Source organism: Protopterus annectens, chromosome 11.part0 (assembly GCF_019279795.1).
Source record: "Protopterus annectens isolate FY-2018-M chromosome 11.part0, PAN1.0, whole genome shotgun sequence".
Taxonomy (NCBI): domain Eukaryota; kingdom Metazoa; phylum Chordata; order Ceratodontiformes; family Protopteridae; genus Protopterus; species Protopterus annectens.
In genome coordinates this window covers 509,263,917-509,291,213 of record NC_056745.1, presented here as the reverse complement: position 1 = coordinate 509,291,213, position 27,297 = coordinate 509,263,917, and the positions used below count along the sequence as shown (strand labels likewise).

The following is a 27,297-nucleotide window of genomic DNA, read 5'->3' as shown; positions in this document are numbered from 1 at the left end:
AGAAACTATTCCCTCAGATGGGTCCAGAGCCGCTGAGCAGGCATCGGCTTCTGAGGGTGTTTTCAGACCATCACAGCTTACCATTAAGTTCACTACAGCATCCAAGGCAAAGTCAAAAACACCATTGAAGACAAGGAAACAAGTACAGCATTCTCCTGGACAGTCATCCATGCCAAAGAAACAGATGCTTAAAATGGCCGAGGTCCTAATTACTTTGATCAGGGGTTCCCATCCCCCTCCTGATAAAAGGCCTAGGCAAGACACCGACTATGACTCCTCTGACCAGGTTTCTATTTCCTCTGATTCTTCTTCAGATCAGGGATATTCTCTCCCTCCCAATGAGGACTCTGATGCAGAAGAATCTATACCTTCAGCCTCTCCGCCTGAGGATTACTCTTTTGGGGAAACCTTGCACACCATGAGGGAGCATTTCCATTGGGAGAGCCAGAATTATTCAGAATCCAAGAAAAGGCTCAGAGACTTTATTTTATTGCCTCAGCACAGGCCCCTGGCTAATCCCCCCTGTGCTTAATATTGTTGATGATTTCTCTGAATCCAGTTTGTCTCCTGATTCTTTACCCCCTGCACCAGTCAAGCCAGATGGGTACTACAGGGTCCCAGACTCTCATAGATTTCTTTATAGAAACCCTGCTGCTGACCCAGAAACAATTTCTCAGGGTCCCAAAGGGGTTAAAGCTTCCACTGTGTCCCCTCTGATAGGGATTCCAGAGCTCTGGATTGATGGGTGAAAAAAGTTTATACTTCTGCTACTTTAGCTGTAAGGGCTTTAAACTGCCAGTTTCACATGCTTAAATATCAACAATACCTCATGTCTTTGTTTAAAACAGAAAATGCTTACAAACTCAGAATGTCCTGACAATAAGGAAATGCAGGATTTATTGCATGCAGCTGAACAAGTGGGAAAGCATACTCTGCAATGTGGTTTTGATTCATTAGAGGCTTCTTGCAGAGCTGCAGTTACAGGCTCTGTCATTCGAAGGCATGCTTGGTTAAAAGAACAAAGTTTACCTGATCATGTTAAAGTAAAATTATTGGATGCTCCACTACAGCATGATACTTTGTTTGGTGTTAAGGCAGAAGAGGTGTTAAAGAAAATGGAGGATAAAGCAAAGTCAATGCAGACAGTAAAGGATTTCTTACAGGTTCAGCCACCTAGATTTAGCAGAAACTGGCCTTCTAAAAATTGGTCCTTTCCGATGTCAGGCCACAAAGAGGCAGATACAGATGCCCAAGAGGCAGATCTCAGCCCCAAGGCTCATACAGACCTAAACAATGGGGTGCTTCAGTCCCCAAAGGAGGAGAAAGACAAATCACAACCATATAGGAAACAGTCCCAATGACTTCCCTCTACAAATGCCAAGTACTTACCTTTTGACAGCTCCCTTAGGGGGAAAGCTAGCACTTTTCTCACAAAATTGGCACATGATCACCCAGGACAAATGGATGCTGAATATTGTTTCTCAGGGTTACAGGTTCCACTTTCACACCCTTCCAAAATCAAAAGATATGCCAGACCTGCCACAAAACCAATGGACAGAGGCACAAAAACAAATTTCTGCTCTCCTAGACATGAGAGCTATTTAAAGAGGGACAAGATTTTTACTCAAGACTTTTCCTGGTACCCCTGAAAGGACAAAGCCTGGAGACCAATACTGGTCCTGTCAATCCTAAATACTTTCCTGGATATTCCGAAATTCAAAATGTTAACACTGCAGCAACTTCTACCCATGCTGGGCAAGAAGGCTTGGCTAGTTACTTTGGACCTCAAGGAGGCATACCTGCATGTCCCAATCAGACAATCTTGCAGAAGATACCTCAGATTCATAGCTGGCTCAATGCATTACCAATTCTCTGCACTGCTTTGGCTTATCTACTGCGCCCAGGGTCTTCACAAAATGCCTGGCACCAGTAATTGCATTTTGCAGACAAAAAGGTATTAAAATATATTCCTACTTGGACGACTGCCTTATCCAAGCAGAGAGCAAGGACATTCTACTGAAGCATCTGGCGTTTGGAAAAAGATTACTAATTTGCTTAGGGTACACAGTAAACTAAAATAAGTCAGAACTAGTGCCCTCTCAAGAGATGATATTCCTGGGTGCAAGCTTAAATACAACTGCCCAGATGGCTTATCTCATGCCAGACAAGCAAAGGCAACTGACTAATTACTTTCAAATGATGGCAACAAAGACCCAGCTCCCTGCAAGAAAAATTCTGCAGGCTCTGGGCTTCATGGCATCCTGCATTCTACTAATTCTGTATGCAAGACTGCATATGAGGAAACTACAATGGTATCTAGAAAGTGTTTGGACTCAACATTGCCACAGCCTGGAAACAATAATAACTCCTATTCCCTGCCTGCAACAGGAGTTTCAATGGTGGGCCCCGGCCTGTCACCACAACAAGGGACAGTCTTTCACCTTACCCACAGCCAGGCAGGCAATAACAGATGCATCGGATTATGCCGGGGGGGGGGGCACACATGGCAGGAAAATGTATTCAGGGCTCGTGGCCCAAGGAACAAATGCATCTTCACATCAATCAAAAAGAGATGCTAGCTGTACAGCATGTCCTGACAGCCTTCAAGGATCTACTACATCCAGAAGAACTATTACTAAAGACGGACAATACCACAGTTATGTGGTACATAAACAAGCAAGAGGGCACACATTCCTACCCCATCTGCTTGCAAGCCATGACTTTGTGGAACACAGCACTGACCTATCAAGTACATCTGCAGGCACAATTCCTGCCAGGAAAGAAAAACACTCTGGCAGACTAAGCAGAAATCTCATGGATCCTCCCGAATGGAAACTAAATCCACAGGTTTTCAGCATGATAACAAGGAAATGGGGACACCCAGACATAGATCATTTTGCCTCCCCTCACAACTGCCAACTACAGAGATTCTGCACAAGAACTTATCACTCACAAGCATGGAAAGTGGGTGCTCTATCATTCAGCTGGAAAATGCTGACAGTTTATGCCTTTCCTCCACTGCCTCTTCTTCCCAAGGTGCTCCTAAAAGTCAGACAAGAAAAGCCAAAAATTATTCTGATTCCCCAGACTGGCCACACCAGCACTGGTACCCAATCCTAAAGAGCTTGTCTCAAGCCCCAGCCTGGGCTTTACCTCAAACTGCTCATCTTCTGACTCAACAAAACAATCAGATTCTGCACAGTCAACTCAGAACCTTAAATCTGGCTGCACTGCAGACATAGCCACTCAGACCACACCTCTCTCTAAAACTGTTATGGATGTCATTTTAGAAGCCAGGAGGCCCAGCACTAGGAAATATTATGCAGAAAAATGGAAGAGATTCTGTGCTTGGAACCAGGCACAAGGACTCGAACCACCTGTTCCAAATAATACCTCAGATTTTACAATACCTAACTGAGATGCTGGACAAAGGCCTATCCTTCTCCTCAATTAAGATCCATGCCTCTGCCATTTCAGCTCATTACAATACGGAACCTCCTATTTTCTCTCATCCACTACTAAAACAGTACCTCAGAGGGGCAAAAAACATAAGACCCCCAAGGAGAGCACCGATACCTACATGGGACCTCAATTTTGTTTTAGAAAAGCTCACACTGCCTACTTTTGAGCCAGCCAATACAGCTGATATAAAATTCTTATGCAAAACTGCTCTGCTCCTAGCAATAACTTCAGCAAGAAGAGTCTCCGAGTTACAGGCATTAATGGCAGTGGAATCTTTCATAATTTTTCATCAGGGCAGGGTTTCTCTAAGGACAAACCCAACATTTATGCCAAAGGTAGTATCCAATGTGGCTCTTAACCAAACCATTCATTTGCCAACATTTTATCCAAATCCCCAGAATAAAGGGGAGAGACGTCTGCACTCTTTGGACATACACAGACAGCTACGCTTCTGTTTGGACAAAACAAAAGCTTTCAGAAAGACTGAGCAACTGTTTGTAACTTATGCTGCAGGATCACAAGGAAAGCCTGTCTCAAAGCAGACTATTTCAAAATGGATAGAACACTGCATTCGTTTCTTTTGTTCACAACATGGCAAATCAGTGCCTAAGGGCAGTAGGCCACATTCAACCAGAGCAGCAGCCACTTTGGCAGCCTTCCTCAGAGGAGTACCAACCAAAGACATTCTAGAGGCTGCGACCTGGAGTTCAATGCACACTTTCACCAAGCACTACCACTTACCTCTCTACTCTAAATCCAGAGCAGGCTTTGCCACTGCAGTTCTGCAGGGCCTTGTAGCCTCTCCTAATCCTATTTAGGCCCAGCCACCCAACCTCAGCTTTGGGATTCAACCAAAGTGTAATGACTGCAACAGTGAAACACGAACATAGTACAGTTGTGTACCTACCATAAATGTAGATGTTAGAGTGTATTCACTGTTGCAGTCCAGGTTACCCACCCGCCATCCCCCTTTTCTTTGCTGGGACTTTTATGTACTTCTCTATTCTATACAGCCCATGTGGTGTATTTGCTTGTAGATGAAGGATTTATTTTAGTACATGCATGCTTCTTGGCATACTTTTTTAGCCTACCTATTTGGGGGCACCTGACACCTGGGGCAAGAAACTGAAGAAAATGGCATCTGCTGCATCTTTTATACCCCTGACGCACTGACGTCAGGGAAGAGGCGACCACAACCGATGCCGGACCTAGACTTTGGAATTCTGGCCGACTGCGGGGTAGCCTGCCAGCAGGATAACCCAAGTGTAATGACTGCAACAGTGAATACACTCTAACATCTACATTTATGGTAGGTACACAACTGTACTTTTCTTCTGCTTTGGACAAAACCTATCTTTTGATCCTGTATTTAGAACTAGGATGTCAAATTTTCATTGTTTTACAGATGGGTGTTTCCTATTGGCAAAGAGTAAACTGACAGTTTGAGGGATGGAGCATCCTTTAATAGTTGTGACATCTCCGTATGAATCCTTATAGCTGGTACCCCTCTGTGAAGGTGTTTACTGGGGGGGGGGACAAAATAACCCAGCTGTAGAACAGAGTCCTCTTAATTCAAAGATCAGCTGATAACTGTAAGAATGTATGCCTTCCTGAGGAATCCTACTGATTACACCATTGTAGTCTTTGAGATGAGGAATGGGGAATGTGCACAAGAAATGTAAAGCACTGCAAGTCTGTAAGTTTTCAATATTGGAGGCATACTGCATAGCTGTTTTTTTTTTCATCTCACTTGTTGCTTTTTCCCCTCAAGGTCATTAATGTAGATGATGATGGAAATGAACTAGGTGCTGGCATAATGGAGTTAACTGATACAGAACTGGTACTGCACACTCGCAAACGAGATGCTGTAAAATGGCCATATCTTTGCCTTCGTCGATATGGCTATGACTCCAATCTCTTCTCTTTTGAAAGTGGTCGAAGATGCCAGACTGGACAAGGTATGTATTGCTTAGTGTGATGAGCATTGTCCTTTGTAGTATAGCTAGGTAGCCTCGCCTTTCAGTTGCACAGAGTACACACACAGTTAATCCATGGGTATCTTCAAGTGCAATACAGCTTATAAATCAGGATCATTGTCATGCCTTTTTATAGTTAGAGCCCTTCTGATAGTTTCATTGTCTGTCATTACTGTGCATTAAAGCTGTTTTATTCAACAGGTAAAGTGCAGTGTAATGTTTTTCATTGACAAAATTGCAGTTTGCTTTTTTGTTTTTTTTTCATCTCTGAATGAGATGGTTTACAGAATTGTGTTATAAGTGGTTAATGCTTCCATGTAAACTGCTAGTGAAAAATTAACTAGTATCTGTGAAGAGTTGAATGTGTTGCATGTCTGCAGGAAGGAAGGTAGTCTCTTCATGTGTAGATTATTGATGACTGATGGTTTCAACTAGGTACTACCAGGTGGATTCATACATATTTGGATGATTTCCTTCAAATTTCACTGAGACCTCAAAGCTGCTTGCCCCCCCCCCCCCAATGGATTTTTCAGCTGTGTGATCTTGATATCTTGAGTTGGTATAATTTTTTGTTGGGTGATGACATTCATTGTGTTGTTTTGCCTTCCAAATTACAGTTGCCTGTTTTTCATTTTTTTAATTTGTTACTCAGGTAGGTAAACCGCTCATCAGATCATTTTCAGCCACAAGTACAGGGTTAATTGCAACATATGTAGACCATTTAGAGTACTGTGGGGTTGGGTGAGTTTCACGCATCTGGTTTGAGTAATGTGTGAGTACAGTGCGCAGTCTGCTGACTGAAGGTGTGAATCTGTATCTCTTTCTGGGGGAATCTGCCTCCCACCTGACATTTTCCCTTCCTAGATGACATGAACCCAAGAGCACTAATCTGTAAAACTAAAATGAGCAGTAGCCTTCTGAGGAGTTGTATACAGTAGCATGCACGTCCATGTGGCAGGAAAGGCATAACAAGATTGTCGGGCAAGTGCTCAGGCATGGTCAGTCCTTTAGAAATGATGACTAGGGCCATTACTGTCAGAAAACTACAAACCACTGATGACCATATTGATGGCGGTCTCCTATGATCACTTCTTACCCGAGGTATGAACAGATTAGTTAGTAGTGAGTGGGCTGATGGTTGACAGGCAGTAGGTATAATGGTCATTACCAAAACATTTTTAAAGCCTTTCTTTTGTTCTTTGAAATGTCTCACAGCCCTGTGGTATTTAGAACAAGACTGTCTTTGCTAATCTCCTATTGTAAATCCCTTAGACAGGGTCTCTTGCCAGAGTAAGTGAATGGATTTTACTCCAGGCTGTGTCACCTATATGGAAACCCATTGTAGATTTATCCAGGCTGAACAGGTGTCTCCTTGACTAAGCTCAAAATGCCAGTATTGCTTTTGCTAGAAGCTGTTAGTGACCCTAGAGTTGAATAATATGTACTAGTTTACAGGGACTACAGACAGTGACATAGGTTTAGAGGCACACAAGATCATTTCCAGTACTAGTACTGTGCTATGTCAGCAGTACCCAGTTTTCCAAATTACCTGGAGTCTCAAGGGCTTCATATTTGCTCCTTCATGGTGGCATCAAGGTAGGAAGTGCAGAATGGCATGAAGCAGTGACGGATATGACAAACAGTGGACTCCAAGATAATTGGTAGTCTAGAATTGTATTGATGTGGATACTTTTTGATGCTTGGTAACTGGCATTACCCCCCCCCCCCCTGCACACAAAAAACACACTGATCCAGTTTTACTTTTGTTTAGGTAATCAAAATATATATGTATCTCATAAGGGGGTGCTAGTTCATTTCAACCCCTTTCATCTAATGTTTTTAAAAGATGGAAAGTTGGGAGGAGTTAAGTGGTATATAACCTTATGCATGTTTAGCTGTCTGGAAACCATTATATCAGTATTCACCAGTGGTCAGATTATTCTGCTGCCGTATAACTTTGACAAGCATAGGGAAAAAAAACAAAGAAGATCCAGTGTTATCCTGTTATCCTTAATCACAGAGACAGTCTGTTCATTCTCCTCTAACTTGGGGTTTTTCCCTGAACTTTCCCAAATCAAACTTTACACCAGGGACGATAGAAACATTTCTATATATCCTGCTGAACACAGAGCAAGCTGTTCCTGCCTTAGGTCAAGGCCTAAAATTGAGACGGTGCTTCTTAAACCTGAACCAGAAGTTGCCGTGTCAAACCAGCTGATGATAATTCTAACTGCTGCAGTATCCCATAGATAGTTTTCTGCCAAGGAAACAGCACCCTGCCATCTTGCCAAACTCCTCTCCCTCTCACTCACTTTGGTTGCTCCCTTTTTGGAGGGAAGTACAGTGGATATAAAAGTGTAAACACCCCTGTTAAAATGCCAGGTGTCTGTGATGTATAAAAATGAGACCACAGTAAATAATTTCAAAACTTCCCACCTTTAATGTGACCTATAACCTGTACAATTCAATTGGAAAGCAAACAAATTTGTTAGGGGAAAAAATAAAAAAAAAAAAAAAAAAGAAATACAATAAGCTGGTTGCATGTGTGTGCAAACCCTTAAACTAATACTTTGTTGAAGCACCTTTCGATTTAATTACAACATTCAGCCTTCTTGGGAGGAATCCATCAGCGTGGCACATCTTGACCTGGCAATATTTACCCACTCTTCCTTGCAAAAGTGCTCCAAATCTGTTAGATTGTGAGGGCATCTCTTGTGCACAGCCCTCTTCAGGTCACCCCACAGGTTTTCTATTGGATTTCGGTCTGGGCTCTGGCTGGGCCATTCCAAAACTTTAATTTTCTTCTGGTAAAACCATTGATGTTAAGTTGTCAAACTCGCCTTCATTCTTGCTGGATGGGTTCGGAGCCGATCCTCGGCTCCGACTCGGCACTTGCTAAGCTCAAGAGCTAATTTTACCAGCTCGAGGCAACCCTATATCCCATGATGCAAGGCGTGACTACCCAGATCTCGTTTGCCGCTTCGCGAAGAGGTCTTCTTTTACCAGCTCAGGTAGTGTTTTTTGTGATTTAACTTTCTACAGTTAAAAATCTTCCCTTTTTCCAGCCTATTTTTTCTCAGTATTAGAGTTAGTCTTTCTATAGCTATCTCCTTAACCCTATACTCCCTCAACCTAATAGGTTTAGTTATATTCCCTAGCAGGCCTTAAGCCTCCCTTTCCTTAATTCCTGTCAGGGTGTTTGAGTGTTGTAGATGTTCTTCATCTCACATTGCTGCAGTCCTTACACTTGGGTAGTCCGCTGTCCTCGGTCGGCCCGAATATCAAAGTATAAGGCTGACGTCGGTCAAGGCGCATTTGACTGACATCAGGACGTCAGGGTACAAATGCGCATGACCGACGTCATATCCCCAGTCTTTTTTGCCGCATGGTCCGATGCAGAAGCAGCATTGCAAGTGCCGGTTGGCGTTCTGAGATTTTTCGATTTCGAAGTTTCAGACCGAGTTCAAAGTTGGCTAAGTACCCCGTTGGGGAATATTTTAGTTTTTTCTTGCCTCAGTGATTTACCGGATGTCAGAAAAAGTCAATAATTGCATTTCTTGTGGGAAACAGATACCGGATAGAGATTATCATACTTTGTGTATTCCTTGCTTAGGGCCTGAGCACGACGTTGTTGGCTGTCGCTCTTGTGCTAGATTTAATAAACGCACTATAAAGAGGAGGTTGGATTGTGCAAGGTTAGTCTTTGGGAAGCGGTGCAATTATAAAATGCCGTCGGATGCTCCGACGCCCGCTTCTACAAAGAAGCGCAAGGACAAAGCAGTTAAGCCTAGGCTGGAAGAACCGTCTGTACCGGACGCCGGTTCTTTAGAGGTGTCGGTGGAGCCGGTGGTTCCACCGGAGGTTTCTTTGTGTTCCCAGGGTGAGACTTTAGTTTTGCAAGATGTGGCCTCTCAGGAGGCAAGTCAAGCTGAGGGGGCTTTTCAGGTTACTATACTCCCCTCCCTTCCTAGGGTGGCTAGGCCCTCTCCTTCTGTTTCTAAGGCTTCTCCCAGGGGCAGGCCAGGTTTAGCTTCAGTTGGTGTTACCCCTAGCTCTTCAGGTACTGTGCCCAAGAAGCATATGCTTAAAATGGCAGAAGATTTGTTTTCTTTGATTAGGGGTTCTATGCCCCCTCCTGATAAGAGGCCTAGGGTGGAGCCTGAGCTGGGGGGTTTTGAGCAGGCTTCAGATGTTTCAGAGTCTTCGGCTGAAGACTTGCAGGAGTATTCTCCTTATTCTGATTCTGATGTGGATGATTCTACTCCTTCTGCTTCTCCTCCTGAGGATTTTTCTTTTTCAGAAACTCTTCATTCCATGAGGGAGCATTTTAAGTGGGAAGGTCAGGACTTCTCTGATTCCAGGAAAAGGCTTAGGGAATTTTGTTTTACCCCAGCATAGGCCTTTGGCTATACCTCCTGTTTTGGATGTGGTGGAAGATGTTTTTACAGAGGCTTCTCTTAATCCTGATTCTTTGCCTCCTGCTCCTGTTAAGCCGGATAGGTATTACAGGGTGCCTGAAGCTCATAAGTATCTTTTAAGAGTCCTAGGGCAGACCCAGAAACTGTTAGCCAGGGGCCTAAAGGTGTTAAGGCTTCTGTTGTTAAGAATCCGGTTCCTGCAGACAAAGAGGCTAGGGCCTTGGATAGATGGGGAAAGAAAGTTTATACTTCTTCCACTCTTGCTATGAGGGCTTTGATTTGCCAGTTTCACATGTTGAAATACCAAAACTATCTCCTTTCACAATTAAAGTCTAAGGTTGATGCTTTGGCAGTAGGTATTGATTGTAAAGAGTTGCAAGATTTAGTGCATGTTTCTGAACAAGTGGGTAAGCATTCTTTGCAATGTGGTTTTGATGCTGTACAGGCCTTGTCTAGGGTGGCTGCCACTGGGTCAGTTCTTCGCAGGCACGCCTGGCTAAGGGATCAAAATTTGTCTGAACATGTTAAAACAAGGATTTTAGATGCTCCTTTACAATCTGACATGTTGTTTGGTCCCCCTGTTGAGACGGTTTTAAAGAAAATGGAAGACAAAGCTAAGTCTATGCAGACTGTTAAAGATTTTTTGCAGGTTCAGCCTCCAAAGTTTAGCAGAAATTGGCCTGCTAAAGGGTGGACGTATCCTTCTTATGATTCCCAGTCTAGGGGTAGATCTAGACGTGGTAGGGGCAGAGCTCAGGGCTCTTTAAGGCCTAGAACAGGGAGTTCTCCTGCACAGTCTTCAGGTGAGGGCAGGGGTCAGTCCTTTCGTAAGCAGACCCAATGACCTACCTTTTCAGCTGCCAGAGCCTTCTCGTCTGGCAGCACCTTTGGGAGGAAGGTTGGCACTTTTCAAAGAAAATTGGAGTTTAATTACCCAGGACAAATGGGTATTGGATATCATACACCAAGGTTACAGGTTTTATTTCCATACCTTGCCTCCTTTCAGAGGCATGCCAGACGTTCCTCCTCAACAAAGAATAGAGGCTCACAAGCAAATTTCTCTGTTACTTCAACTAGGGGCCATACAGCCGGTTCCTATGCCAGAAGTGGGCCTAGGATTTTATTCTCGCCTGTTCCTAGTACCAAAGAAGGGGAACACGTGGAGACCAATTTTGGATCTATCTATCCTCAACACTTATCTGGACATTCCCAAGTTCAAAATGTTGACGTTACAACAGCTTTTGCCTCTGCTGGGCAAAGATCATTGGATGGTAACTTTGGATCTCAAGGAGGCTTACCTTCATGTTCCTATCAGACTAAGTTGCAGGAAGTATCTGCGTTTTCGAGCTGGGACTTTTCACTATCAGTTCTCTGCATTGCCCTTTGGCTTATCTACTGCGCCCAGAGTGTTCACAAAAGTTCTGGCTCCAGTGATAGCTTTCTTCAGGCTGAAAGGAATACAGATCTATCCTTATTTGGACGACTGCCTGATTCTGGCTCAAGGAAGGGAAGAGCTTCTTCGTCATTTGGAATATGTGATAGCAGTGCTAAGATGCCTAGGGTATTCTGTGAACGAAATAAAGTCCAGTCTAGTACCCTCTCAAGACATGTGCTTTCTGGGTGTGAGACTGAATACAGCATCCCAGATGGCCTTTTTAACCCCGGACAAACAACAGAGTCTATCCCTTTACTTCCATCAGCTATCTCATCAGTCCGGGCTGACTGCAAGGACAGTCCTTCAAGCCTTAGGGTTCATGGCATCTTGTATTCTGGTGCTTCCCAATGCCAAACTGCATATGAGGAAGCTACAATGGTATCTCAAAAATGTATGGACACAGCACTGCCAGGATCTAGACACGGTCATTCAAATAATACCTTGCATTCAAAAGGAATTTTTGTGGTGGGCTCAGGAATGTCACCTAAACAAGGGACTCTCTGTGACCCGGCCAGAGGCGAGTCAGATTTTAACGACAGATGCCTCAGACAAAGCTTGGGGAGCTCATCTAAATGGAAAGTGGATACAAGACAAGTGGCCTGCCAGACTACAACATCTACATATCAATCTAAAGGAGATGTTAGCAGTCCAGTTTGCATTAATAGCTTTCAAGGATTTACTTCTTCCAGGGCAGGTGTTGATTCTAACAGACAACACAACTGTCATGTGGTACATCAACAAGCAAGGGGGAACGCATTCTTATCCTCTATGCAGGCAATGATTTTGTGGGAGACTGCTCTCAGTTTACAGCTCAATCTTCAGGCAAGGTTTCTGCCAGGAGCACAGAACTCCTTAGCAGATGTGTTGCGCAGGCAATTCTGGATCCCCACGAGTGGAAATTGGATCCTCATGTGTTTCAGAAATTGACAGTGTCATGGGGAACTCCAGACATAGATCTGTTCGCTTCTCCACTAAACCATCAGCTGCCAAAGTTTTGCACAAAAAGGTTTCATCCCACAGCTTGGAAAGTGGATGCTCTTTCTTTCAATTGGAGCAATCTTCATGTGTATGCCTTTCCACCTCTGCCTCTCCTCCCAAGGGTACTTCTAAAGGTCAGACAGGACAAGCCAAGGATGATTTTAATAGCTCCAGATTGGCCTCGACAGCACTGGTACCCATTACTGAGAAGTCTGGTACGGAAGCCTCCATGGCTTTTGCCTTCGATTCCACACCTGTTGTCACAGGAGGACAGCCATTTGCTCAATGTCAAGCTTCACTCTCTTCACCTAACAGCCTGGCATATTCTGTTTTGAACCATAGAGGGTCTCCACTTCCACAACAAGTTTTGAATGTGATTTTGGAAGCTAGAAGGCCTAGTACAAGGAAAGTGTACGCAGATAAATGGAAGAGATTTTTATTTTGGAGTGCAGCAAAAGATTTTGATGTTTCTGAGCCTAATTTGAGTGTGGCTCTTCAATATCTTACTGAGTTACTGGACAAAGGTTTGTCTTTCTCTTCTATTAAGGTTCATGCTGCAGCAATTTCGGCTCACTATGATTGTGACCCACCATTGTTTTCTCATCCTTTGTTCAAGCAATTTCTTAGAGGGGCAAAGAATATAAGACCCCACGAAGAGCTCCTACTCCTGCTTGGGATCTCAATTTTGTTGGAGAAACTCACTCTACAACCTTTTGAGCCTGCAGCTACTTCTGAGTTGAAATATTTGTCATGGAAGACTGCTTTTTGTTGGCAATTACCTCTGCAAGAAGGGTTTCTGAATTGCAGGCCCTTATGGCGGTTGAGCCTTTCTTGATTTTCCATAAGGATAGGGTATCATTACGTACTAATCCTTCCTTTATGCCTAAGGTGGTTTCTAGTGTGGCTTTAAACCAAACTATTCATTTGCCTACTTTTTATGCAAATCCCCAAAATAAAGGGGAAAAGATTTTGCACACTTTAGATGTACACAGGCAGTTGCGATATTATTTGGACAGAACTAAAGGGTTCAGGCAGTCTCAGCAGTTGTTTGTTTCTTTTGCTTTGAGTTCTCAGGGCAAGCCTGTGTCAAAACAAACTATTTCTAAGTGGATTGGGTTTTGCATTGCTTTCTGTTATTCCCATCATGGCAAGGAGATTCCAGCTGGGATTAGACCTCATTCCACTAGGGCTACTGCCACTTCAACAGCTTTTGAGGGAGTGGCAACCAAGGATATTTTGGAGGCAGCTACTTGGAGTTCAGTGCATACTTTCTCTAGGCATTATCACCTGCCACTTTACTCTAAATCCAGGGCTGGTTTTGCCACTGCTGTTTTGCAGGGCATCTTGGCAGCTCCTGCTTCCTCGTAGTTAGCCATCCTCCCTTACCTCTGCTTTGGGATTCTACCCAAGTGTAAGGACTGCAGCAATGTGAGATGAAGAACATAGTACAGTTTTGTACCTACCATAAATGTAGATGTTCGAAGATCCACATTGCTGCAGTCCAATTTACCCTCCCTCCGTCCCCTCTGTAGTTAGAGGTGGTTGTGTGGGTTGGGTTGTACATATTGTGTATTGTGTATATATTGTACATATAGTTAGTGCAAGGGTGGTGGGTTGGTTGTTTGCTGTCTTTTGGTTTTGACCTTTATTTTTAAGGTCTTCTGACATCTGGTACAAGAAAAGACTGAGGATATGACATCGGTCATGCGCATTTGTACCCTGACGTCCTGATGTCAGTCAAATGCGCCTTGACCGACGTCAGCCTTATACTTTGATATTCGGGCCGACCGAGGACAGCGGACTACCCAAGTGTAAGGACTGCAGCAATGTGGATCTTCAAACATCTACATTTATGGTAGGTACAAAACTGTACTTTAGTCCCCCCCCCCTCTTCTTAAGTTAACTGTGTGGGTTAACTTTGTGTGTGTGTGTTTGTGCACTGGGCATAATTATGATCAAAGAATCGAAGGTCTCAGGCTTCAAGAAGTGTGACTCGTGCTGTCAGAAGATGTCTGACAGACGGTCACACTTCTTGTGTGTATTGCCTGGGACCTCTACACCTGCAGGACTCCTGTGCCATTTGTCATTCTTTTAGCCACAGAGTCCTGCAGGAACATAGGAATAAATTAATCCTACGAGGCTTATTGAAGCCGGAGAGCTCCCCGACCAAGACCGGGTCGGGGAAGCCCTCTAAGCCACCTAAGCCCCAGGCTTTGAGTTCGAAGCCTTCGGCTGTGGCTCCTTCGGAGTCTAGGTCGGCTCCGGCCGGAGCTAATCTTTCTCTCTTAAAGGCGGTGGTATAGGTGCCGGCCAGCTCCGATACACCTGCATCGAAGTCTGTCGGCTCCGGCTGGAGCCAACATTTCCATGTCCCAGACTGGAGCCGATAAGTTATCGGCTCCGACTGGAACCGAGGGGTCTTTGACTCCGATGGCTCCGACTAGGAAGAGGTCTCTGTCTCCTTCCCTGGAGTCGATTCGCTCAACTCTGGGATCTCTGCATTCGGAGCGGAGCCATCTGAGCCGATCTTCTAGGTCTTCCAGGCTCTCTGACCACGACTTGGAGAGAGTGGTAAGCAGATTGCTGAAATCACAGGCACTGGCCCAGATGCTCCATAGCCCATCTCAGCAGACTGCTATCACTCATCCCCCTGAATTTCCTCCTTTGACTCTCCTCCAGAGTTCGGAGCTGGAGCTTCTCGAAACCTTGACTGTTGGTGCGTCAGAGCCGATGCCACCCCTTTCGGCTCCTTCGTCTTCGACTCCGATTTCCTCTATGATGCCTTCCATGGAGGGATCCGGTCGTCGTGACTCCCGCGTCGGCTCCGAGGGGGCGAGTGGCATCGGACCCTTGTCCGGCCCCGTTCTCCCTCTCGGAGCTTCGGTGTTGGTGAGTTTGGCACCGACATCGGCCTCGGAGCCTTCTCTTTCGGCAGGGCCGGGAGTTCCTGTTTCTTCAGAGCGGGAGCTCTCTGGCCTCCCTGGAAGGGGAGCCTTTGAGGTGATGAGTGTTCTAGCCCCTCAGCTGAGTCAACAGTCGGTTCCATTAGCTCCCCCCTCCTCGGTGCCTGCTGATATCTCTTCCCACTCTCTTGCTCCCGGACCCAGAGATCCATCGCCCCAGGTTTCCCCACTGGGAAGAACTTCCTCTTCCGAGGTTTCTCCTGATCCTTCGGGGGAACCCCCGCGTAAGAGGACGTGCAAGAGGAAGCACATAGACTCCCCTGAGTCTACAACATCTGATACTGACTTAGATGAGTCTGAGGGATCCCCAAAGTCCCCCTCTGAGGATGTCTCCTTTTCAGACATCTTGGAACTCCTTAAACAGAGGGGGAACTGGCCTTCCATTAACCCCTCCGCGGATGAGTCAGTATACCTGGAGGCTTTTGGATCTCGACCTTCCACCTCCTGGGTGTCTCCGCCTTTTGACCCTCTCATGGAAGTGGTGGCTCGAAGGGCATGGGCGGCCCCGGATTCTGTGGAACCAGTCCCTAGGAGGCCATCTAAATTTATCACTGCCCCGGTAGACGAGCAGTTTCTCACCAAGGGTGTCCCTGTTGATGCTATGGTGGTGGCAGCTGCCACCAAGAAGGAACTTGCCGATCCTTCTGTACCTGTCCATCCTCCTAACAAGGAGTCTAGGACCATGGATAGGTACGGTAAGCGGATTTTTTCCCCAGCGACCTTCACTATGCGCTCGCTGAATTATCTCTGTCACATTACCCGGCTTCAGAGAGAGATTCTCAAGGAACTAGGTGAGGTAGTACAGGATCAGTCAGCTGCCAGGGCTCAAGAAAAAATTACCTCGCAGCTGGGAATCCTAAATTCCTTAAACTCCTCCATGCGGCTCATTTCTTATGGGGCCGATGGAGCGAGTATTGCCGCAGGCACAGGAGTGGCCCTTGGGCGTCAGTCCTGGATGCGGCTTTGCAACTTCGCAGATCCCTTTAAGGCGTCCTTCACAAGTACTCCCTTCGATGGTTCGGCTTTGTTTGGACCTCAGGTGAAGGAAACATTGACCAGATGCGAGCAGGACGGCAAGACTCTTTCTGCCGTAGGAGTCCGATTCTCCACCCCTTCAAGACCTTATCCTAAAGGTCAGAAGGGAGGGAAGATGTGGTTCCGTAAATCTCAGGGAGTCACGCCGGACGCACGTGGTCAGTTTACCCCCAGAGGCAGAGGGGGTAATAACACACGCCGCCCTAGGGGCAGAGGGGGTCCGCAGAATCAGGGTAGCAGAGAGCCTCTCCCTGACAAACCCTTCCAGCATCCCTGATGTGTTGCCCGACTGTCCACCCTTGGAGGCAGTCGGGGGAAGATTGTCGCTGTACCCAACAGCCTGGCTTTCCCTTTCTCAAGACATTTGGGTACAGTCGATCATATCCGAGGGTTACAAGATTCCCTTCGAAAACTATCCTGTTCCTCAGAAGGTATCCCTCCCAGACGTTGCACCCGGTCTAAGGGAGTTCTCAAAGCTGGAGGTATCAAAACTTCTAGCAAAAAGAGCCATCCAGCCAGTTCCAGCAGACCAAATAGGATCCGGGATCTACTCAAGATTCTTTTTGGTCCCCAAAAAAACGGGAGATTGGAGACCAATTCTAGACCTCAGCAGACTAAACAAGTTTGTCAAGAAGGCAAGATTCCGGATGGTCACGCTTCAGTCCATTTTACCCTTTTTGGGCAAGGACAACTGGATGTGCTCGGTAGACCTTCAGGATGCATACTATCACAAAAATTCACAGGCGCTCCAGAAGGTTTTGCCGCTTTCGGCTGGGGACCAGTCATTTTCAATTCAGAGCCCTGCCCTTTGGTCTCACTACAGCCCCCAGAGTGTTCACCAAATGCATGGCAGCGGTCACGGCTCACCTGAGACGTCAAGGATTCCAGGTGTTTCCGTATCTAGACGACTGGCTCCTCACGGCCACCACCAGGCATCAACTTCTCCAGGCCAGGGACTACACTCTTCAGATGTGCAGCCAGTTAGGAATTTCCATAAACTTCGAAAAGTCCTCCTTGTTACCTTGCCAGTCTATTACCTTTATAGGCGCAGAACTAGACACTGTTGGGATGTCAGCAAGACTCACAGATCAAAGACTTCTGGACATCCAAAAATATGTTCAGATCATCCTACTCAGCAAAAAGATCAGGGCCAGGTTTGTCCTGAAGGTGCTAGGACTTATGGCGGCTGCCATCGTACTTCTTCCTTTGGCTCGCTTCCATATGCGGCTACTGCAATGGATGTTATTCACCCAGTGGTCCTTCCAGCAGCTTCCCATGCGCCACGAGATCATCGTGACACAATCTTGCAAGAGTCACCTGACCTGGTGGATTTCTTCCCCTCAAGTCCTCCAGGGCAGACCGTTTGTTCCCCCGGTTGCCACAGTCACATCGGATGCCTCCCTGATCGGGTGGGGGGCATTATCAGGGCAGGATGGTCCATGACACTTGGCAACCCTTCGAATACCATCTGCACATAAATGTCCTAGAGATAAGAGCAGTGCTTTTAACATTGCAAGCCCTCAACGACTTTCTTCCTTTAGGAACTATTGCAGTTCAGACAGACAACATGTCCGTAGTATGGTACATCAACAAACAGGGCGGGACCAAGTCCTATCCACTGTGTCGAGAAGCTCTCAGACTTTGGCAGTGGGCAATCTCCTCTCATCGGTTTCTGATAGCAATGCACATCCCCGGGAAATCCAACTTCATTGCGGACAGATTGAGCAGAGCTATTCTCATGCCTCACGAGTGGTCTCTCAATCAGTAGTGGAGGAGATTTTTCAGAAGTGGGGCTTCCCTTGCTGTGACCTTTTTGCTACACCCCAAAACAGCAAATGCCCAGACTTCTTCTCCCTCTATCCACTCCCAGGCCAACCCCCCAGAGACGCTCTAACCCAGGTTTGGCCCCGGGGACTTCTTTATGCTTTTCCTCCATTCCCCTTGATACCTCAAGTCATTCAGAAAGCTACCGTTTTGAGAGCCAAGTTGATTCTCATTGCCCCTTACTGGCCTCGACAAATTTGGTTCCTGTTCCTTCATCGCCATCTATTGGTACAGCCTTGGCGTCTGGACCCAGTTCCAGATCTTTTGACCCACCAGTCGGGTTATCTGCACCAGGCCATTCGCTCTCTCAGCCTCACCGCTTGGTTGCTCCACTTCCTTCATTAGCCAGGCTTCCTATGATTTCTAATCCTGTACGGGATATCATAGTAGCTTCTCTAAAGTCCTCTACCAGAAAGATTTATGCTAGTAAATGGCAGCGATGTCCTTCAAGGATGCATCTGCAGTCATAACATATGGGTTGTCCTGCCTCAGGCAGCCCTTCGGTCGGCCGGACTCCAAAGTCTGGGTCTGGCCTCGGCTGATGTCGCACTTCACCCGATGTCACAGCTCCTGGGGTATAAAGGCATCAGCCGACGCCATCTTCCTCAGTCTTTCTTGCCGCGCGGTGCCCGAAGCAGAAGCTGTTTGCAAGTGCCGGTCGGTCAGATCCAGAGATTTCAGCTACCGAAGACTTCTAAAAAAGCTAAGTACCTCGTTGGGGACTCTTTCTTGCCTCAGCCGATGTCAGAAAAAGTAAATAATTGTTTAACTTGTGTGAAACAAATACCTCATAAGGATTTCCACTCTTACTGCCTTCCTTGCCTAGGCCCAGACCACGACGTATCAGCTTGTTTAGCCTGTGCCTCCTTCAACCGACGGACAATTAGACGTCTGTCGGAGTTTGCAGAAGAGTTTTTTGGTCCCGCTTTTGCATATAAAATGCTGTCGGAGACTCCGACTACTCATTTAGCTAAAAAACGCAAGGAAAAGGACCGACACTTGCGGCCCGCGGTTTCGGCTGAAACGACGGTTAGGCCTACTGCGAGTGTCTCGGTTTCGGCTGAAACAGAGTCCTTGGTTCTTCCTTCGGCCGTAAGCATGCCTCCGACCGAGGCCTCAGAGGCCCCGGCTGAGTCGGCTACAGAAATTCCTACCGAAGAAGCAGGCACACAAGAATTGTCCGACACCATTCCGTTGGACATTTCTACTCCTGCACGTGGGGCAGCTAGACCCCCTGCTTCTATGTCTATTAAGGCCTTCTCCAGGGCTAAAGCAGCTAAACTTTCCAAGGCCTTACCTACAAAAGCTCCCCCTCACAGACCTTCCTCAAGTTCCCAGATTCTCAGCCTTGCTGAGGACCTCATTTATTTGATAAGGGGATCCCAACCTCACCCAGACAGGGCCTCACAACCACCTCCTGAAAAAAGGCCTAGGACTGAACCCCCTGAACCTCTTTCCTCTGACTATTCCTCGGATGGATCAGATTTATCAGACCATCAGGAAGGACCATACTCACCTTATGAGGATTCGGATGCAGAAGACTCCATTCCTTCTGCCTCCCCCCCAGAAGAATTTTCATTTGAGGAAACTCTACATTCAATGAGGGAACATTTCCAATGGCAGGGTCAGGATTTTTCTGATTCTAGGAAAAGGCTAAGGACTTTTTTACATTTACCACAGCATAGGCCTCTAGCCATACCACCTGTACTATCAGTTGTTGATGATGCATACAATGATGCCTGTTCAGCCCCTGATTCTCTTCCCCCGGCCCCTGCCAAATCTGACAAATATTACAGGGTCCCGGATTCTCATTTCCACTTGTACAAGGCCCACGCTGCAGACCCAGAAACCATTTCTCAGGGCCCCAAGGGTGTTGCAGCTGCCTCTGCCCAAAACCCCCTACCCTCTGAAAGAGAATCAAGAGCATTAGAGAGATGGGGTAAAGAAGTTTATACATCTGATACTCTTTCTGCCAGGGTTTTAAATTGTCAATTTCACATGATACAGTACCAGGAATATTTGTTAGATCAGCTGAATAAAAAGCTTTCCTCTCCTGAACCTTTAGACCGTAAGTCCCTTCAGGAGTTGGTACACAATTCTCAGCAGGTCAGTAATCATTTTTTAAAATGTGGCTATGATGCACTGGAGGCTTCGTTTAGATCAGCTATGACTGGAGCAGTGATTCGAAGGCATGCCTGGCTAAATGAGCAATCCTTGCCAGACCATGTTAAATCTAAACTCCTAGATCCCCCTATGGAGAAACAAAGTTTATTTGGCTCCCCTGCACAGGAGGTACTAAAGAAAGTGGAAGAAAAAGCAAAATCTGTGCAAACAGTCAAGGATTTTCTGCAGGTCCAACCTCCGAGGTTCAGCAGAAATTGGCCTTCAAAGAATTGGTCCTTTCCAGACACCACCAGAGCACAGAGAGGCAGAAATAGATGCCCAAGAGGCAGAGGTCAATCAAGGGGTGCCTACAGGGGCCGTCAGTGGCAACCTGACAGCCAGAGGAGTGCCCCCACAGCTGCGACTGCAACCACTTCCACAGGACAGACACAATGACTTGGCTCTGACCCCGCCTACCAGGGAACAATTGGAAGCACCCTTGGGTGGAAAGTTAGCTTTATTTTCAAAAAACTGGCATTGCATTACAGGAGACAAATGGACTTTGCAAACAATAAACAAAGGCTACAGGTTTCACTTCCACACTCTACCAAAAAAGAGAGGAATGCCAAACCTTCTACCAAGCCAGAAATCAGAGGCTCTAAAACAAATCATCAACTTAAGGATGAGAGCAATAGAAAAGGTACCATCTATGGAACAAGGCCAAGGATTTTACTCCAGACTATTCCTTGTACCAAGAAAAGAAACTCAATGGAAGCCTATTCTCGACCTGTCCGCACTGAACACATATTTTATTGTACCAAAATTCAAGATGCTGACCCTACAGCAACTTCTTCCCATGTTGGGCAAGGAGTCTTGGCTGGTGACTCTAGATCTCAAGGAGGCATACCTGCACGTCCCTATACGACCAGATTGCAGAAGACACCTCAGATTTCTTGCAGGATCAGAGCATTATCAATTCTCAGCATTGCCCTTTGGCTTATTTACTGCGCCCAGAGTATTCACGAAATGCCTGGCATCAGTAATTGCACATTGCAGACTTCAGGGAATTCAAATCTACCCATACCTGGATGACTGCCTAATACAAGCGGACAACAAGACAAAACTAATAAAGGATTTGGCCTATGTCATACAACTGTTGCAAGCTTTGGGATACACAGTCAACATACAGAAGTCAAGACTAGTGCCATCTCAAAGGATAACATTTGTGGGTGCAGAACTGGACACAATAACTCAGATGGCCTTTCTCTCAGAAGAAAAACAAAAACAACTTCCAGTCTACTTCATGGCATTGACAAGACAAACTCAGCTTACTGCAAGGAAAGTCCTGCAGGCCCTGGGTTACATGGCATCCTGCATAATCTTGATACCACATGCCAGACTGCATATGAGGAAATTACAATGGTACCTAAGAAATGTATGGTCTCAACGCAGACACAGTCTAGAAACCATGATACCAATCATTCCATGCCTGAAAAAGGAATTCCTGTGGTGGGCTCAGGCCTGCCAGACCAGCAGAGGGTTGCCTTTCCACAAACCACAACCAAAGCAGACCATCACCACGGACGCCTCAGACCTAGGCTGGGGCGCACACATGGAAGACAAGTGTATCCAAGGTCTATGGTCCCAAGATCAACTGAATCTACACATAAATCTAAAGGAGATGCTGGCAGTGAAGCATGCAATACAGGCATTCAAATCACTCCTTCAGCAAGGACACCTGCTGATAAGGACGGACAATACCACAGTCATGTGGTACATCAACAAACAGGGAGGCACGCACTCCTACCCTTTATGCCAGATGGCAATGGAGCTGTGGAACCTAGCCCTGAATCTCAACATTCAACTGCAGGCCAGATTCATACCAAGAAAAGAGAATTCACTGGCAGACAAATTAAGTAGAACTACCACGGATGCTCACGAATGGATGCTGCATCCAGACATCTTCAAAACCATAACAAAGAAATGGGGAATGCCAGAAATAGACCTGTTCGCCTCCCCACTCAACCACCAACTGAAGAAATTCTGCTCAAGAGAATACCACCCACAAGCCTGGAGAGTGGACTCCCTTTCTTTCAGCTGGAAGGCCCTGACAGTTTATGCCTTCCCACCTCTCCCATTAATGTACAAAGTTCTACTGAAGATCAGGGAGGAACAGCCAAAGGTAATTCTAATAGCTCCAGACCGGCCAAGGCAACATTGGTATCCGCTATTGAGAAGCATGTCTCGGACGAACCCATGGCCTCTACCTCTATGGCCTTTACTTCTAACACTGAACAACTACAAGACCCTGCATCCAAACTTGAAAACACTGCAGCTAACTGCCTGGAAAATTGCATAAAACAAAACCAACCTGCTTTATCTCAGAGAGTCAAGGACATTATCCTGGAGGCTCGCAGACCCTCCACAAGGAAAACATACTCAGCCAAATGGAAGAGATTCCTCATTTGGAGTGCATCAAAGGGAACAGATGTCACGCTTGCAAACCTAGCACACATCCTAGAATACTTAGCAGAGCTGTTCCATAATGGCCTGTCCTATTCTTCCATTAAGATTCATGCATCAGCAATTTCAGCAGAGTACAACATGGATCCTCCTATCTTCTCTCAACCTCTCCTCAGACAATTTCTAAGAGGGATCAAAAATGTAAAACCTCCAAGGAAACCACCTTTGCCTGCATGGGATCTCAATTTTGTTCTGGAAAAATTAACACTTCCCCCCTTTGAACCAGCTGCATCAGCAGACTTACAGTTCTTATCTTGGAAAACTGCCTTCCTTCTAGCAATCACTTCAGCAAGATGGGTATCCGAGTTACAGGCATTAATGGCAGTACAGCCTTTCCTTATCTTTCACCAGGATGGAGTGTCTCTGAGAACCAATCCTACTTTCATGCCAAAGGTGATATCTAGGGTATCCTTGAACCAAGCTATTCATTTACCTACGTTCTTCCCTAACCCACAGAACAGGGGGGAAAAGCTACTTCACACCTTGGATGTACATAGACAACTGCGCTACTACCTGGACAGAACTAAGACCAGCAGAAAAACTGACCAGCTTCTGGTAGCATATGCAACAGGAGTGCAAGGAAAAGCAATTTCCAAACACACAATTTCAAAATGGATAGGAAATTGCATTCGATTCTGCTACTCTTTTCATGGAAAGACAACTCCTGAAAATATCAGGCCTCACTCCACAAGGGCTACAGCCACCACTACAGCTTTTCTACGAGGAGTGGCTACCAAAGACATTTTAGAAGCTGCTACTTGGAGCTCCGTGCATACATTTGCCAAGCATTACAATCTTCCTTTATACTCCAGATCCCGAGCAGGCTTTGCAACTGCAGTTCTACAAGGGATCTTAACTACACCATCTTTATCTTAGTGCCTCCTCCCCCAGTTTGGCTATGGTATTCTACCCATATGTTATGACTGCAGATGCATCCTTGAAGGACATAGTACAGTTTTGTACCTACCATAAATGTAGATGTCCGATAGGTATGCATCTGCAGTCAGGATTACCCACCCTCCTACCCCTCTGTGGTATTCCTAGGGTGCTTACCCCTCTTTCAGCTAGCTGGGGGAATCTATTATGGTGTATTTGTTGTATGTATATATGTATATATATATTTTTTGTTTGCTACTGTTTGGAATTTTCAGCATTTATCCAAATTTAGCCTTCCTAGAGGGCACCTGGCATCTGGGGCAAGAAACACTGAGGAAGATGGCGTCGGCTGATGCCTTTATACCCCAGGAGCTGTGACGTCGGGTGAAGTGCGACATCAGCCGAGGCCAGACCCAGACTTTGGAATCCGGCCGACCGAAGGGCTGCCTGAGGCAGGACAACCCATATGTTATGACTGCAGATGCATACCTATCGGACATCTACATTTATGGTAGGTACAAAACTGTACTTTTTTCCTTCTGGGCAAAGTCCAGGGACATAGACCCCTTTACTGCCCCAGTTCAGTCAGTTTTGGACTTCTTAGCTGAGATTTTTCATTCGGGTTCTTCTTCTTCGACAGTCAAAGTCCAGCTGGCAGCAATCTCAAATTTTCATGTTGGCTTAGCGGACCAGAATATAATGTCTCACAAGCTTTGTAAAGCCTTTCTCAGGGATATCTTTCTACTAAAGCCCCCAATTAAAGATCCTCCTCCGCAGTGGGACCTGAATTTAGTGCTGACATCCCTAATTCTCCCCCCCCTTCGAACCGGCTGCTTACATGCTCTTTAAAATTTCTCTCTTGGAAGACAATTTTTCTGGTGGCTATTACTTCAGCTAGGAGAGTGTCTGAACTTCATGCTCTCTGTGTTCGACCTCCCTACTTGGTTTTCCACAAGGCTAGAGTATCTCTAAGAACAAATCCATCCTTTTTGCCCAAGGTGGCTTCCCAGATGAATCTTAACCAGTCTATTGATCTTCCAGTATTTTTCTCGAAGTATTCGGACAGAGCGGAACAGAAACTGCATTATTTGGATGTTCATCGCCAGCTCAGATACTATTTGGATAGAACTAAACAATTCAGAAAATCTGATCAGCTTTTTCTTTCTTATGCAGAAAACAGAAAAGGTCTCCCGGTCTCCAAGGTGACCTTATTGAAATGGCTCTCTTCCACCATTTCCCATGTTTATCTCCTTAGGGGCAAAGAATTGCCCTCTAAACCTAAGGTACATTCTACTAGAGGCCTAGCCACATCTACAGCCTTTCAGGCTAGGCTACCTATTGACACCATTTGTGCAGCAGCCACTTGGGCCACGCCTCATACCTTTGTCTCACATTACAAATTGGACTTGGCCTCCAGAGACAGAGCTAGGTTTGGTTCCACAGTTCTCAAGAGTCTGTTCCATTGAGCCACCCAGGATAGAGGTGCTAGGACGGTCCCATCCAGCAAGAATGAAGGCGAGTTTGACAACTTAACATTAAGAAGTTATGTACCTACCATAGCGTTCCATGTTAGTTGTCTTCTCTGCTTCTTTCTTGCCCTCCCTCCTTTCCCCTAGCCTGGACAGACCTTGAAGTTGTACTCTTCTCTGGGGTCGAGTTTATTCTTCCTATGGACTCCAGTTGTGAGTGGTCACTAGTTTTACTAGTTCCCCTGTGTTGTGTTTACACATTTGGTTACTTTCTTCTCCTTCTGTTGGAAGAAGATAATGGGCATATTTCTATAGCTACCAAATGAGATCTGGGTAGTCACGCCTTGCATCATGGGATATAGGGTTGCCTCGAGCTGGTAAAATTAGCTCTCGAGCTTAGCAAGTGCCGAACCCATCCAGCAAGAAAGAAGGTGAGAGAAGACAACTAACATGGAACGTTATGGTAGGTACATAACTTCTTATTTTCTTGATTTGGATGTATGCTTGGGGTCACTGTTGTGCTGAAAGGAGAAATTCCTCTTCATCTTCCATTTTCTAGCAGACACCTGAAGGTTTTGGGCCAAAAGTGACGGACTTGGAGCTGTTCATAATTCCCTCCACCTTGACTAAAACCCCAGTTCCAGCTGAAGAAAAGCAACCTCAAAGCATGATACTGTCACCACCATGCTGCACTGTGGGGATGGTGTTCTTTTGGTGATGTGAAGTGTTTTTGCACCAAACGTACCTTTTGGAATTGTAGCCAAAAAGTTCAACCTTGTTCTCATCAGACCATAACACATTTTCCCACATGCTTTTGAGAAACTTGATGTATTGCTTTGCAGATTTTTCCTGGGTGTGGATGTTTTTCTGTAAGAAAAGGCTTCCTTCTTGCAACCCTCCCCCATAGCCCAGACATATGGAGAATAAGGGAGATTGTTGTCACATGTAGTACACAACCAGTACTTGCCAGAAATTCCTGCAGTTCCTTCAGTGTTGCTGTAGGTCTCTTGGCAGCCTCCCTGACCAGTTTTTTGTCTGGTCTTTTCATCAGTTTTGGAGGGATGTCTACAGTTCTTTGTAACATCACTGTTGTCCCATATTTTCTCCACTTTTTGATGACTGTCTTCACTGTGTTCCATGGTATAGCCAATGCTGTGGAAATTTTTTGTATTCTTCTCCTGACCGATACCTTTCAACAATGAGATCCCTTTGATGTTTTGTAAGCTCTCTGCAAACCATGGCTCTTGCTGTAGCAGGTAACTGAGTAAAATGTCAGGAAAATCTTACTAGGACAGCTGAACTTTATTTGGGGTTAATCAGAGTCTCTTTAATTGATGGCAGGTGTGTACCCAACAAGACTGAAAGTTGTAATTAAATCAAAAGGTGCTTCAACAAAGTATTAGTTTAAGGGTGTGCACATTTATGCAACCATTTTATTGTAGGTTTTTTAGTTTTTGTATATTTCCCCTAACAGATTTTTATTTTTCAATTGAATTGTACAGGTTATAAGTCACATTAAAAGTGGGAAAAGTTTTGAAAAGATTTATTGTGGTCTCATTTTTTTATATATCAAAAACTTGGCATTTTAACAGGGGTGTGTACACTGTTTATATCCTCTGTATATCAGCAACCAGAGAAAGTTAAATATTCAGTATTTCCTGCCTTCTCAAGGAGAAACCTCTCTCTTGGATTCTCTTATGAACAGCAGTTTGTCAAAAGCTCCTTGCCTAACAGATGAGGCTCATTTTGGGGATCCCTTCCTGTAATATTTTTAATTGAATATTTATGGTATTTCTGATGTACCTTTATATAAAACAAAAACACGATTGTGGTATTCCAGCTAGAGTACCAGGTTGTGCCAGTGGTCATATGTGCTTTTGCTTTTTTACTTGGCTTATTTTTCAAATTTCTGTGGAAAACTGAGCGCTTTTAAAAATATTAACTATTCCGACTGTGTCTTTACAGTTGGAATGTATTAGTTTTTTTTTTGTCTGCTTGTTAACAGGCTTAGTATGTTTTCTCATTTCTGAGGTAATAAATGTTCTGTGATGTTTCTGACTAAAGTTTACAGTCTGGCAATTTTCAGTTTACCAAAGAATACTTAACCCAGTGTTACTGAACTTACTGTACTGGTAATCAAGTTTCTTCTCTGGCTACAATATGGATAATATTCCTGGTCCTGCTGTTTCCACTCTGCTTGTACCTAAAAAGTAAAGTTAATTGCTTCAGCCTATA

General features: G+C 45.4%; 1 protein-coding gene across 1 annotated transcript in view; it reads left to right on the top strand.

The window, feature by feature from the left end:
• The window catches only part of FRS2 (fibroblast growth factor receptor substrate 2), a gene marked incomplete in the record, with an annotated part of 1,814,279 nt that overhangs the window by 1,386,909 nt on the left and 400,073 nt on the right, over positions 1 to 27,297 (top strand). The window contains 1 exon segment of the mRNA XM_044088006.1: positions 5,234 to 5,420. Within this exon segment, the coding sequence (XP_043943941.1) occupies positions 5,234 to 5,420 (187 nt within the window).